Source organism: Alternaria ethzedia, assembly GCF_023757985.1.
Source record: "Alternaria ethzedia strain BMP 0044 chromosome Unknown scaffold_12, whole genome shotgun sequence".
In the NCBI taxonomy this organism is placed as follows: domain Eukaryota; kingdom Fungi; phylum Ascomycota; class Dothideomycetes; order Pleosporales; family Pleosporaceae; genus Alternaria; species Alternaria ethzedia.
In genome coordinates this window covers 292,833-307,297 of record NW_026056205.1, presented here as the reverse complement: position 1 = coordinate 307,297, position 14,465 = coordinate 292,833, and the positions used below count along the sequence as shown (strand labels likewise).

Genomic DNA, 14,465 nt, shown 5'->3' with positions numbered 1-14,465 from the left:
CTCCGGATCCAGGACAATCGATGTGTTCAAACACACGTCCTATAGCTCAGCCGGTGGCAGTCCCTCAACATACGCTGCATCCGGGCTCTACTCCGTCTCAATTCGATCCTCGCTGCCCAGAGCCTACCAGCGATCTGGAGAGCTTTTTCGACGAATTGGCGTCACTGGATAGCACAACTAGGTCGAATTCCCAACCACAATTCATGCAAAACCTTGGCTTCGGTCCAGAAGCGAGCATGGCCGACTTGTTCAGCGAATACACACCCATGCAGTCTTCGAATTTCATCCCTCGCGAGGACACCACGCCGACACATCTGGATCAATATAACTTCTACGATGCCAGCTGAACTCAGCTGTCCAGTTGCACTGTCAGACTGCCATAAATTTCAGTCTTCCGCCCTCGATCTCGTCTTGTCTTCCACCACTCGATGTCGAACATATATAATATGTAGCGGCATTCATCCGATCTCTGGACTGTATCCCGCAGATGGACGTGGAAGTAAGATTTACTCTTTGAAGTCCCTGCACCCGAAGTACTCTTCCAAGGAAATATCACTGTATTCCATATTCCCCGGGCTAGTATGACGAAGCGATTAATGGAGACAACCTTCACGGCCTTTCTCAACTCTCTTATCGCCATGACGCTTGGAAGAACGAAGATGCGTTGTGGTATCCAACGACAGCACCGGATAGGATGCCTTCCGGCCTATGGGTTTACTCAAAGGCGAGAAGACGAGATTGCCCTCGGGCTGGCTGCCGCTAAGTAGGAGACGTTCCTGCATTTCGGATTTGCGAAGGGGTTGTTCGGGGGAGGCTCAATGTGCAATGCTCAGGCCACCGACGAGGCTGCACAGCCAAGCAGTGGAATTTTGAAACAAGAGGCTACGGACCATTTAGTCCTCCGACCGACCGAACTTCGAAACAAGCTGCTGACAATAATTGGCATGGATATAATTGTCATCTGGGTGATTCCAGATAGACGAGTTTCTCGATATCTCCTTGGTACATCAAAGCGAGGCGCAGCACGAACGGAGCAATGCCCTACTCGAGTATGAGTCGATACGGCGCAGAACAACGAAATAGGAGGACATGTCGCATCGTGTAATGTACTGCAATTCTGGCTAGAAATGCTAAGAGTCGCCTTGTCCTAAAGTAAGACTTGCCGGCAGCACAGTCCACGATGCCTAGAAAAAGTGGTACGGAGGTCCGCGCCGTCAGCTTATGCGAGCTAACCTACCACTCCTCTCAGATCAGGGTCCTGACTATACAAACTTGTATGGGTACCTGAATTCACCGCTAGGGCTCGATGTTCAGGGAAAATGGACAGGGGTCTGTATAGACGAGTACGGAGTCGCTTGGAACAACGAGACGACATTGGTGTGAGACGCGTCTTGGTAGCGCGTAGCAGTCTTATTCGTGATCTTCGGTTAAAATGATACTCCGGGCTTGGAGGAGGGTGCAGGGTCATCGGTGAAAATTTGCCGTGATGTTCTTTGTTGTTGTAACATACGGGCCAATGTCGGTTTGATTAGAAATGGATTTGTATTACTTAGAAAGACGGTTGAGGGAGAGATCTCGAGATCGATGTCGTCATGCATCGTTGCTTGAATCTTGGTGATACCTTGGAGTGATGCTTGGCTATGACATTCACGGTTGCGCGAGAGGTTTAATTCATACTGTCGACGCGTGTTGCTTGTAAAAGCATGCGGCTGTGCCACCAGCACCGGCTCCGGCATGTTGACCAGTGGTGGGTTGAGAAAATAACAAACAAGGCTGGGTGAAGAGACGCGCAATGGTTCCTTAGCCACATGGCGTGTCCGCCCGATCTGCTGTAGGAATGTTCGATGCTTGCATCGTATGCCCAAGAAACGGAGTTAGGTACGCGCCCCAGACCTTCGAGACGAGCTCGATTGGGTCATGGTGTCGTCTGCCAAGCTACTGGTGCATGCTTACCCCACACTTTCCGGATCGAGCGGCGCATGCTTGTTGCACTTCACCTCAGCCCAGCGTCCTGGGTCTAGAAACAACGCGGACTCTCTCAATCGATTTCTGACAGCCAGTCTACCAAGCTTGACCAGGAAGTCGCAAGCACTACTGTAAAAGAGCGGCCGCTATGGGTACCGTCGTTGGCAGAAAACCTCCAAAGAGCAAGAGCTGGTAGAGAGTGAATACACACGGGTGATCAACAGCCTCAACGTCGCTATTACATGCCACCCAAGTGCATGCGGAGAACGCTAGCCGCTTGTTGGTCGCATCTATGTACGGCTTCAGCTGTGTCATAGCTCCACTTGTGCGATGACTTGGCAAACTCTTTCCCGTTGTCACTGGGCAACATCGCGAGCTACAAGCTTCGCCCTGGAAGGCCGTGCTACGAAAGGAGGCCTTATTGGCCAGCATGGGGTGCGGAAAGAACTGGCCGGTGGCGTTTGTTCGAGATGTGCTTGGAAGAGCAAATGCCAACCTTGCTGAGGCCCGGCGGAACAATTGGTCTGTGGCTATGTGCATGGGTGGCATAGTACTTATTGTCCAGCTTCCCCTCTTGTTGTGTACCATCTGGACAATCATCCACCTCATACTACCTCCTCTCGTGATATCCTAGTATCATCAGGTCGGCCTGTCATCAACATGCTCAAGCAACTCTCCGTCCTCGCCCTTGCGGGCTTCGCACTTGCTCAGAACGAGACTGTCCCTGATCTCGCTGCCGCCTTGAACTCCACCGACGAGCTCTCCACCCTCCAATCGGTCATTCCCGCAGGTGTACTCGAGTCTTTGGCTGGTCTCACCAACATCACCATTCTCGCACCCTCCAACAGTGCTTTCGGAAAGATCGACAATGAGACACTTTCCAGTCTCACTTCCAACGAGGGCCTCCTCACCGCCCTGCTACAGTACCACGTGCTCAACGGTACATTCAGGTCGACCGACATCACCAACACTAGCACCTTCGTTCCTACAGCGTTGACCAACCCAATGTTCACCAATGTCACTGGAGGTCAGGTCGTCGAGGCAATTGCCATGGATGACAGCGTAATGTTCTACAGTGGTCTGCTCGCCAACTCAACTGTTACAACAGCCGTATGTGCTCTTCTCTAATTTTGTCTTTTGCTTAGCTAACAAACGCAGGATGTTAACTTCACTGGTGGTGTGATCCACATCATCGATAGTGTCCTGACTCTACCTGAGAACACTGCCGACACCCTTTCTGCCGCCGACCTTGTTGCCCTCCGCGGAGCCATCAACGCGACCGACTTGTTTGACACCGTCAACAACACCCCGAACATCACCATCTTCGCACCCAACAACGAGGCTTTCCAGAACATTGGCTCTGCTCTCGGTAACCTAAGCACTGAGGACGCTGCCAGCATCCTTACCTACCACGTCATCGCCGGCACCATTGGCTACTCTTCTACCCTCGAGAACGGTACCAATCTCACCACTGCCAACGGCGAGCAACTCACCATCACTATTGGTGAGGGCGGTATCTTCGTGAACAACGCTCGTGTCGTCGCTTCCGACATCCTCATTGCCAACGGTGTTGTTCACGTCATCGACGAGGTCCTCAACCCCTCCAACGCGACCATTGCCGACTCCACCTCTGACGAGGGAGAGCCAGCATTCGAGGGCGCAACTCCCGTCTCTGATGTTCCCTTCACGAGTGGCCAGCCCACTCCCACCACCAGCATCGGCGAAGACGCTAGCGATGCTGCTGACCCCACCAGCACTCCTTCCAACACTGACAACGCTGCCCCCAGGCAGACTGGTGCCATTGGCATGAGCGCGCTGCTCGGCGCTGCTGCAGTTTACTTCTTGTAAGCGTATACAGGTTCGCAAATTGTGTAGGGCTTGTTGTGTGAATGATATCCATAGGGGGTTTCTTGTAAGGGACGATCTTTATGGAGTAATGTAATATACTTCAGCGAATTACTCGCTCATCCAGTCACGTTATTAGACATGAAATCGAGATTCATTTTACTCTTCGTAGCTAATTGCGGAAGTATGGTAGTTCGCGCATCCGATATCCAAATGTGACTCTACGTAGATTGCGTACATCTTCTTCGTTGGCTAGTGATCTTAGTTGTCGATAAGTGGTGTTCGCGTCATAGTCGATGAATCTGCCGAGACATCGGTCTCTAGCACTGTGCGACGGCTTTTGAGTCCGAGTCTCACAGCTCGATGTCACCGTATCATGTCTGCTCTAGATTAATCGCTCCATGTGACTGCGTTTCAGGTCGGCAGACTTACCCGGTGGCACACCACCCTTATTTGAGATAATGACGTTGTACAATACATCGCGCACAATGGATAATGGCATCTGGTGCACAAAATCCTATGTTACTAAGCACAACACGCCTCAGTCCGACCGAAAAGCAAGGTGACCACGGCAAATGCCCAATTACGCGTGTCTTTGCGCAAGAGCTTTCTTCAACTTGTTAACAGAGAGCCTCGCGCGCAAAGACGGGAAGACCCCTTCATCGCATCGTCCCTGCTCACTTGGTCTGTTGCGAACTGTGCCACAAACCAGCGTTCAAGCCACCGCACCGGCTGCCCCATTAAAACAGTTTCGGCACGTTCGGTGTCCATAATCCTCCGAGCTTAAGAACCGCTCGGGTAAGGGTTCAAACGCTAAATCTTCACGACATTTTAGTGCCGCTTTCCACGGCTACTGCATCTGGTAGTTTCGGCGACACCTTTGGGGTGTTCTCCAGTTTCGCGTTCTTATCGCCATGCCACCTGGGCAGTGTCGGATTCCCAGTGCGTCGCGATCATATCGAAGACAAATGCCAGGCTGTATACTTAACATATCGCCTGCCGCAAACGAAGCAAAACCAGGTGCCTGCATGCGATGTTACTATCCGGGTACCTGTCTGAACCGGTGTTTGACTCGTATTAGACATGGGAATATACACGGAGTTTTCTAGAAACTCAAATCACAACGCTTCTCTTCGAACATCCAGCTGTGGGGGGAAAATAGCGCTCAAATTGGAAGGATTGTCGAAATTTCGAAGGGAGGTGGTATCGATCCTGCTGGCACGGACGCCGTAGAAAACCCTATGCACCAAGACTCTGATCATCAACGAAACCCCGCAAGACATCGCGTTATCTCGATGTCGACGCTCTCTCGCTGTGAGTGCATATCTTACCAGAAAAAGCGACGGATAGCGATAATCAGCTCTCCACAAAGCGGACGAATATGCAGGTTCTCGCGGCGTCCGAGCTTTCGATTGGCGAAAGGAACCGCAGATTGCCCAGAAGTGGATCGCCAAACCAGGGCCGCGGTCGTTCCGAGATCCGTTCGACCCTTTTACAGTTCTCCAGCCTCCACATCGCAAATGCAGAATACACCTGGGCATCATGATCTTCGGCAGATCACAGAGAACACCCATCTCCAGCCCTTGCGCGGCGAGAGCGTCGTACGATATCGTGAGGTGGACGCTGCGGAGGGCCGTTGCATGGTCGCATAACTACCTAGGTACAACGGCACAACAGTGACCAAGAAAATATTTCTCGTTCCTGGTCCCACTATCTGTCATTACCCGCGAGAGCGAGAGCACAATTCTATACCCGCGGCTTCGGTGGCGCTAAGTCCTCGCCAACCCGACGGAGGATTTGCAATCTCCAGAAACAGCCGAAGGAACCTACCTGTCGTATCGTAGTGCTGTCGCCATGATTCACTCGTGGCGTACATGCATTTCTCTGATTGACCCGCTGACCTCGTCCGCTGTGGGCTTTACCATCTCGGCGTCTTTCTTGGGAGCTAATTGCAGGGTAGTCCGTGGGTTTGTGACGGCATCATGCTGGGTTGCCGCCCGTGCGGAGCGCATGTCTGGGTGCGTCGTACGGGATATATGAGTGTTGCAGGGTAGGTCGCGGCGCTGGAACATTGCGCGCCGTCTTACACGCGTCTGGTCCAAATTTTTCGTCGGTTTTGTGTTGTACTGTTCTTGGGCTTATTGATGCGACATCTGTTCCCGTATTGTCGAGACTGGCACTCGTTCCTTTGTCATTCTCTTCAATAGCCGCAGTGTTGTTCAGGAACGCGCGATAATCATGTTCCGTTTATCAAGATCCTGGAAGGATAAAGGGGAGAAGCACCAGGTCGATGTGTAAGTTTGATCGAATCGACCGCGCGCCACACATACGTTCTGAAGGAGTCAAGGCCGTTCATGGCCATCACGATTCACAGGGTCTTTTCAGGCCCCCGTTTCAGACTTTGCGGGTGGTTCGGTATTCGAAGTAGCTTCAACCTCATTCACTGACTGTTTTTAGATATGAGCCGTCTCGACCGAGATCCGTTAGTGTGTCGACAGACCGATCCTCCACCGCGTCCAGAACGGTTGTAGTTCCAAAGGCCGCTATACGTTCATCAACTCGATATACCGATGCCGAGATTCCCATCCGGAGCATACATAAAGATGCGGCGTATGATGCCTGGGCTGTACCTCGCCTGACGAAAACTCCGTGGGAGCTCGAACGAGGCAGGAGGAACTCAACGCGCAGACGCTCAAGGCCTATTTACCAATTCCCGGCGCATATTTTCAAGAAGCTTCCGAGGGAAGTGTACGACTGCATTCTTGCCCAATTGAATATGATCTATCAGGACCGCAACCAAGCTTGTGGATCATGTTATCTTGGAGATCTCCACAGCCTGTCATTGACGAGCCGCGCATGGGATAAGGCTGCGAGTGCTGTCATGTACAGCAAAGTCCTGGTTCTCACCAATGAAGAGCATGGAGGGCTTCCGAAGCTCAAGACAAAAGGCACAAGCCGACTAAAGTTGTTACGGAGGACACTTCGCGAGAATTCTGGACTATCTCGGCGTGTACTGGAATTGCACATGTCTGATTTTCAGTCGCTTTACGAGAACGCAACCATTGAACGAGAAGAGATCGTGGATCTTGCAGCTTCGTTGGTTATGGCTTGTCCGCGTTTGGAACGCTTAGTCGGATTTCATGTCCACTTCTCACAAGCCTTTGACCGATTGTCGCACGCGCTGTCTACAAGACCAAATCTCAGGGAAAGAGCGTGGATGTTGACCAATGCGGATGGAGACGCCGGAGCAGATGACGAAGACGACGAGACAGTAAGAGGCAACTATATCGCCGAATGTGACCCGACCGAACGCTTCCTCAACCTGAGCTCTCAACATTCCAATTTATCAACTCTGGTTCTGCATCAAGAGCAGGGCCAGTGTTTGACATATCTCAATTTCCGAGCTGTGGTTGGAACTTTCAGAAACTCTCCACATCTGCAAAATCTGGCGATCTCTGGACTCGCGGCGCACTCGTTTACCAACATAGTTAGTCATATCCATGTACGAACTGTATGTGAGACAAATACTGACTTCGTACACTCATCTTTAGGCTTTGAACGCTATACCACCAAACTTACAGTCACTGCGCCTTGAAAACCTCCCCGGCGTCACGGAGAAAGGTATTCAGCGCCTTGCTACCTCACGGCAGGCCGTCTCGATCCAGAAACTGACGCTTGTGGACTTGGAAATTGAAAGCATACTCACGATAGCGGACATTCTTTCTCCACATCTTGCCAGCTTGAAGGAGTTCTCGCTCGTCCAAACCAGAGCGCCAATATTATCGAGGCGAAATTTCGATCCTGTGTTCGACTCGCCATCACTCCGATACATCCACTGGGAAATACGCTCCGAGGCCTCCCCGTTGCCTTCATTCATTTCACCCACATCTGCGGAGCTACCAGAATCACTACCATTCCCTTTCCCGAACGTTGAACCGATATGCTGCCACGCCACATCTCTGCTTGCAGCAAGTATCCAGGCCAACGGCTTTCCAATGCTACGTCGCATTCGCATGCCTCACGACCCTCAAGGGGTCATACAATCGCTTTGTAAACCTCTTGCGACAGCACTACTTCCGTCCGATACGTCCAAGATTGCGACCGCTTCACGCATCTCCACTTCGGACGGATTTTCCATCGTGTTGGAAGAGCCTGTCGCGGATTCTCCAAATAAACACAGAGCGTCCATCTATGGGGTGACATCAGCGTTACGTGTAGACTCTGTAGTCGGCTCCCCGACCTTCGAACCGAGCCATACAGATGTCGCCCTCACACCGATGCGATCGCGTCTCGCAGCACAATCAAGAATTCTTGCCGCAAGGAAGGATGCTGCCATGACAATATGTGTGTCCAGCCCCGACGGTGAGATCAAAGTGAACAAGGTCATTGGTAACCATGTCGGCTACGTGGGCAGCAAAATCACGTACGATCTGAAGGCTGATAATGAAACGGCGGGGCGAACTGAATGGATCACAGGGATGAATGACTTGGTCGGCAACGCTGGGAAAGAGAACCAGGATATATCCGAAAGCAGTCGAAGAGGTTGTGGACATCCTATCGGTAGCGGAGGGGGCAATGTAGTGGGGGTTGAGGATCTTTTCTGAGTCGCGCGTTTCCTCTGTCGAATCGTCTCCTTTGTTCTCAATCGTTCGCAGATATGCTGCAATGTCTTTTCGGTCCTAGAACACCCGGTGTGTTCAGCTTAGTCCAAATAATTTCTAATGCAGACTTAGCCAGCGCATCCCGTGGGCAGCGCTTTTATGCAATGCATCATGATCAAACATGTTCACCAACCGATGAGCATTATGAGTACAGGGATGTCGGCAATGAAGGCCGAAGTGTGCTCGATCAAAGACTCGGGCCGAACAACCATCATGAACGCGCAGTTGCTGATGGTGCACCTGAGTTGACCTGGAGCCAATCGGAATCATGCCAACCCTTGCGCAAGCACTCTGTTTCTGACAGCCATGAAAGAGTGGGCCCGGCTCGCGATGCGCGGGTGGTATTGCGAGATGGGATTTGATTTGCGCATGCCGGCGACAGCACATGCATGGGATACTGCAGTCCTTGACATCCCCATGCAACCGAAGTTCAGCTCCAGAGTCATCCATCGGTACGTCCACCGGGTGATGCTATAGGCAAGCTCGTACAAAGTCGCTTGTGCATGGCTGCATGCGCTCAGCCTGAATGGGCATTTCCCACGAACTTGCTGATGATTGATGCTCGGTGGTCGGGCGTCGCATGCTCATTGGGGACGTTTCCAAAGTCTGGTTGTGGCTAAAAGCGTCTAACATCTGAGAAGGAACGCTAGCCCAAGTGGGGAGATACGTATCGAAAATTGCTATCCGCTATGCCCTACAATGTTTCGTAGGATTATCCCCATGTGAACGCAATGGAGTCTGGTTTATGAGAATGTTCGTTTGCATACGGGGCCTTTGAAATACAGCTCGTTCTAGCCATCTGCACAAAGATCCATTTCCACCCGGTAATACCTGGGTAAAATGTTAGTTGTAGCCCAAACCTCCCAAACAGCAAAAGCATCCAAGAAATGTTGAATCCCGACAGAATGGTCAGTCGAAGCTAGAGCATAGTGGGACAATGGCTGCACGCTCAGGATACAGAGACGGGAATATACTTGGCTAGGCCATTGCGGCTTCCGCGGAGAGGATGCCTCACAAAAGCCAGCGCTGTCGCTCTTTGCCCGCTGCATCCGCTCTGCTCAAGCCACGATAACACAAGAGTTCCTAACGCTCAGTGAGGAATACCTTCCCAATACCAACATCTTCGAAAGACCCATATATCGCAAGTGGGTCGCTTTTGCACGGCAGAAGCCGTGTTCCCCACGCGTGCCCTTCGAATTGCCGGGACCAGTAAGGTGCAAAGCTGCACGTAGATATGCCGTTCTTGGGTATAGAGCACAGCGCCCGTCTCTCGATATTTTCACTAATACTTTAACAGTCATCTCCGCAATCGAGAGGGATGCGCTATAGCCATGGACATGAGTAAGAATCGAACCACAATCATCTACCGACTCGAGTAGACTCTCGATCACGAATGCCGTTTGCCATAGTGAAGTTCCTAGCGGGATCGCCCGTGTAAAGAGTCGAGATGTTCCACCGATCGCCACACCGGTTTGATTCTTCCGGTCTAGCCTTGGCATCACATTGATCAGAGTGGGTACAGAAGAGCCACAAGAGCCACATGGCTGGAAGCCGATAGTGGAGTTTGGCGCTAGATTGCTTTCCGCGGACTCGAAGGAGAGTTATTTGGAAGGCCTGGCGCTGCTAGGGCCGGGTTCGGATACTTTCAGGCAATCGTGCACTTGCTGCTTATATTCAAGTATGTTCCATTTTCGTTTGTATCGTTCCTTTCCGATTCCCAATTACTACACTCCCCAGGCCTTACTCCCGGACATTTGATTACAAGACATGATTACCCAAAGACGGCTTTTCGCGGACAGCGGCCCTGCGATGTGACCAACGCCCCAAGATACGTGAAGGATACGCCGATTGCGACCAAGAGATGCGAAGATGAACTTCACCAAGAACCCGATGATGGACCAAACTCCGAAAGAATAACATGAACAACCCAAAACGCTGCAAGAATATCATGCTACCGGCTTGATCGGGATATGCCCCTCCAGTTGCGGCATAATCTCAAGGATCTTTGGATCGACAGTCCAGTTGTTCAGGTCGGCGATGGTACTCTCAAAAAGTGGTGTCATACGGGTGTAGCCGGATTCAATGTCCCAGTAATGGCACGCATCGTCCGCGTATGGCCATGTGATACCGATCAATCCAACGAGATGTACAACTGGATATTCCTGGGGATGCGCATACAGCAACTGGCGTACCTGAGGCCTGTAGGATGGTTAGTAAGAATCAGATGATTTGAAGAGCCGGCGAACGTACCAGGGAACAAGGTCAATGAGCATATCGTACGGTGACGTCTCCTGCTTTCCTGCGGGTGGCATCAACCACTCCGGACTTGCGTTCACGTTCTCCACAGTGGGCCATATGAGGAACTGCAGAAGGATTAGCTCCGACTTCGCGCCGTGCGAAACATTACTTACGCGCATCAATTTAGTCAAAAGCCATGTAGACGCAAGTCTGACTGGCAGAGGGGACGAGGGAAGCAGCCTGTTGACTGTTCTAGAACACCACGTCGAGACTGGCTGCGCGTCCTGAGGGTCCAAGAAGCCCAGCAAAAGCGTATCGACATCGATCTCCGATCTTCCAAATATCTGTGGCTCGCTCCACCCGTTCGCGAGCTGATCTCGTTTGGTCCTCCGATAGAACGCGCAATCGAAACCGAATTTGTTGAGGGCATTCGCCGCAGCCTCGAGGCTGAGTGGAGAGGGGTTCGCGGCCACAGTCACATCGACGGGATTGTCGTGGGAATAGGCCAGCGAAGACTGACTCTGCTCTCTCTCTTCACGGGAAGAACCGCCGTACGATGAGCCTGCCAACGGGTGCGTGTGACTAGGAAAGGGCTCGCTACTGCTTGGAGTTCCAAACGAATCGGCGTCTGCAAGGGCAGGTGTTGGACCCAGAGACTCCTTTTCTTCAGTCAGCAACAGGCCATGAGTGGTTGAAGCGAAACGTACCGAAAGCGCTTTCTTGACCTCCTCAGCTGAATGGTGTGCGAAACCATTCTTCTCCAGCTCGGACGCCCAATTTGCAGCCGATGCACGATCCGGTGCCATTGCCAGCAGCGACACGACGGACTTCATATCATCCAACTCCTTGGCTAACCGCCTGACATGGGCCCGCAGTTGAGTTGTCGTTTTGCCATCTTCGGCGACATCGTAGACACATGTGAGGTTCTTGGATTGGCAGGTGTTGCACTTGGGCCTCACGCCGTCGCACTGCGCATGTGTCAGTGTGCCTGTGGCATACGCGCACAACGGGTACGTACCTTGGACTTGCGCTTCCTGCAGCTTTCACATGCTATCGATGTGATCTTCCCGCGGGGCGTCCGCAACGCATACGTGCCGGCAATGGGAGACGAATGCTGCCCCCGAGCATTGGCAAGGGCGCCTCCAAGTCCCTGTTTGGGCGCCAGCGGGGCTTTGTGATTTGCAGCGGCGGACGCTGCCAGCGGGCGAATCACGAGGTTGGTTTGGTTGGTGTCGAGGTGGAGGGGCACCTGGCTTTCGTCCCACTCGGAGGGCTCCTGGCTGATGAAGTGTCAGCACAACTCAAAATCCGCGTCAAAATGGCAGTAGCAGCTGGCGATGCATCCCGACGGTCGCGCATCTGGCTTGCGCACATCGTTGCGTAGACTCGCATCGATATGCGCGCCGTCCATGGTGGTTTGGACCCCGCGCCAGCAGCCCGAATTCAACAGCCCCGAAACCAGTGCCGAAGGAAATCCTTGGAAGCGCAGCAATGCACGGGTCATCCTGACGCCGCAACGGGCAGGTATATCAAATTACCGTCGTGATAGCCAGGAGACCCTAAACGGAGCACATATTCTCCGTCGCCAATACGACATGCCGATATGCACAGCCACGGGCGGTCGTAAGACGACTTGCAGATCCTTTCCCCGGGGATCATCGCTCGAGCAATAGCTTGAGCAATCTCTCACGATTCCCAGGTATTTCTTGGCATCTCCGGATCGTACCGGTGCTTCGAAACATGCTCTGTGTCTCTGGTGGATGATGGGGATTGGAGCCTGCCGCGAGCTCAGAGGGACGTCGTCGACTCATCGTACTGCAAGGCCATCCACCACCTTCCAGGTACTGGTTCGGCCTTTTGAGGAGTGGTAACGGAGTGCGAGGTGGGCGAAAGATGGGTCCGGTCCGGGTCCAGAGACGGGGTCGATTGCTATCGTGTGTATGCTGGTGGGGATAGTCTGCTAAGACTGACATACTCACATTTGGATTCCCTGAGCTTGTCCTACGGCTTCCGAGGCACGACGCATCAAGCGAGGATTTGCGCTACCTTGCGGAAGTCCTTCTAAAGTGTCAGGCAAGCTGCCACTGCCATACCAGTAGTTCAATCCTGCGGTATATGTTAGTGGGGGGATCAAGAGCTGGACATGATGCCGACCTACCAGGAGACGAATTCGATGATTGTGCCGGCATGAATGCGAGCATATCTCAGGGCGGAGTTATCAACAAAAGGAGCTATGTCGGAGTAAGGTGGTGGTGGAGGGAAGGATTTGCTTCTGCAAAATTCACATGGAAGATCCGCAATGCATATCGGGCATTAACTTTGTATATCCTCTACTAGAGCACTGAGCCTGAGGTTCATTAGTGCCCGGCGAACTCCTGTGCGGAACTGCTGACACGCACATAGAACTGGGACGAAGTTTCAAAAGCGTCGCCCATCTAAACACCAGCTTTCGGATGCAGCTGGATCTAGTGTTTTAGCGCACCACACAGCAACGACCGCGGGGAAATCGGGTTAGCGGACGGCACTGTTAGACTAGGCTAGAACGGCCGCTCCTACGAGATGCTGGCAAAGGCATGCGAAACCGAACGCGGACATGCGACCCCATGATGCTATGTCATGAACTTTTCGACTGGTATGAGTCGCTTTCCATCTGATTGAACAGAGATCTGTAAACCACAAGTAGCCTTAGTACGCCATGTGCGCGATCAAGGTTGCTATGTGGAATCGGACCCTTTTTCTTGGTGTAAACATAGGTACGGTTAGATCACGCCTGTCGATCATCACTTTGCATGCTCACTGGTGCAGTGACGTGCGGCAGATCGTCTCAAATCAACTTTCAACGAAGTTCCAGGCCTCCATAGCTTAGTATCCCGTATGGTCTCAACCTAACATGGACGCTTGTTGGAATGTCGCTAGGAACACGTAGAATCTAAGCAGCGCGACGCCCTTGACCCAAGCCGGTGTGGTAATATCTAGTCGGACCGATAGCCACCAAAGCTTGCTGGACGCGCTGCCGCGTTGAAGCGCCCAACCGGGATCCGCCATGAGAAAAACGCAGTATGCTTAGACCATCAAGGATGGTAGGGTGTGACGTAGTTTTTAAGTTTACGAATGTCGGCTTCATGTGCCCTCACGACGCCCGGACGTTAAGACTAACACGGTCAAGTAGCTTTTGCCAGGGTCAATAGTCAGGCAGCTGGGCAGGAACATTCTCCCGCACGCGCATTAGAGTGCAGAACGCCACCACGAAGCCACGCCACGCTCATATGCCTTTCTTTCTTCTATCCAAGTCGGATGGCATACCTCCGTGCAGCGAGGTAAGCAAAGCGGCGGGTATAGTGCTTCTTCCACTGCGCCTCCCGTCGGCATACGCACGAGAAAGAATACCCGGGATCTTCTTTCCACTAGCTGGATGCTCGACTTCGACGCATAGTAGGCCATAGACAGACTACGCGGGGATACGGCGTCGAGGCTGAAACTTTCCACAACATTGCCTATGTCAAGCTGTACGGGACGCCGTCTAAGTCGATGCTATTGTAGTGGTACCTTACGTTCAAACCTGTTCCTGACCCTTTTTCAATTGTCATCAAGCAATTATTCTAAGTCGGCCCAAACTTAGCCCAAGAGGGTATTCTTACCCTAAGACGGAGCACGAGGCTTTTCAACTAGTTCCACACCATGAACGGGTACGGGGAAGACTTCGCAGTCGCTTCCTTAGACACATGGCTCTAACCACGTCTGATTGGTATCCCGATC

General features: G+C 52.4%; 2 protein-coding genes across 2 annotated transcripts; one reads left to right on the top strand and one right to left on the bottom strand.

Moving 5' to 3' along the window:
* Positions 1-2,625: 2,625 nt before the first annotated feature.
* J4E87_005658 (uncharacterized protein) lies at positions 2,626-3,813 on the top strand (the record flags this gene model as incomplete). The annotated part of the gene is made up of 2 exons (XM_049377265.1): positions 2,626-3,075; positions 3,124-3,813. The coding sequence occupies 2 exons, from the start codon at positions 2,626-2,628 to the stop codon at positions 3,811-3,813; spliced, it is 1,140 nt and encodes a 379-aa protein (XP_049232891.1).
* A 6,604-nt stretch (positions 3,814-10,417) lies between these two features.
* Positions 10,418-12,910, bottom strand: J4E87_005657 (uncharacterized protein; the record flags this gene model as incomplete). Its single annotated transcript, XM_049377264.1, has 7 exons — positions 10,418-10,670; positions 10,722-10,834; positions 10,883-11,368; positions 11,417-11,677; positions 11,728-11,989; positions 12,689-12,815; positions 12,868-12,910. 7 exons carry the CDS (start codon positions 12,908-12,910, stop codon positions 10,418-10,420), a joined length of 1,545 nt encoding a protein of 514 aa, XP_049232890.1.
* Positions 12,911-14,465: the final 1,555 nt, after the last annotated feature.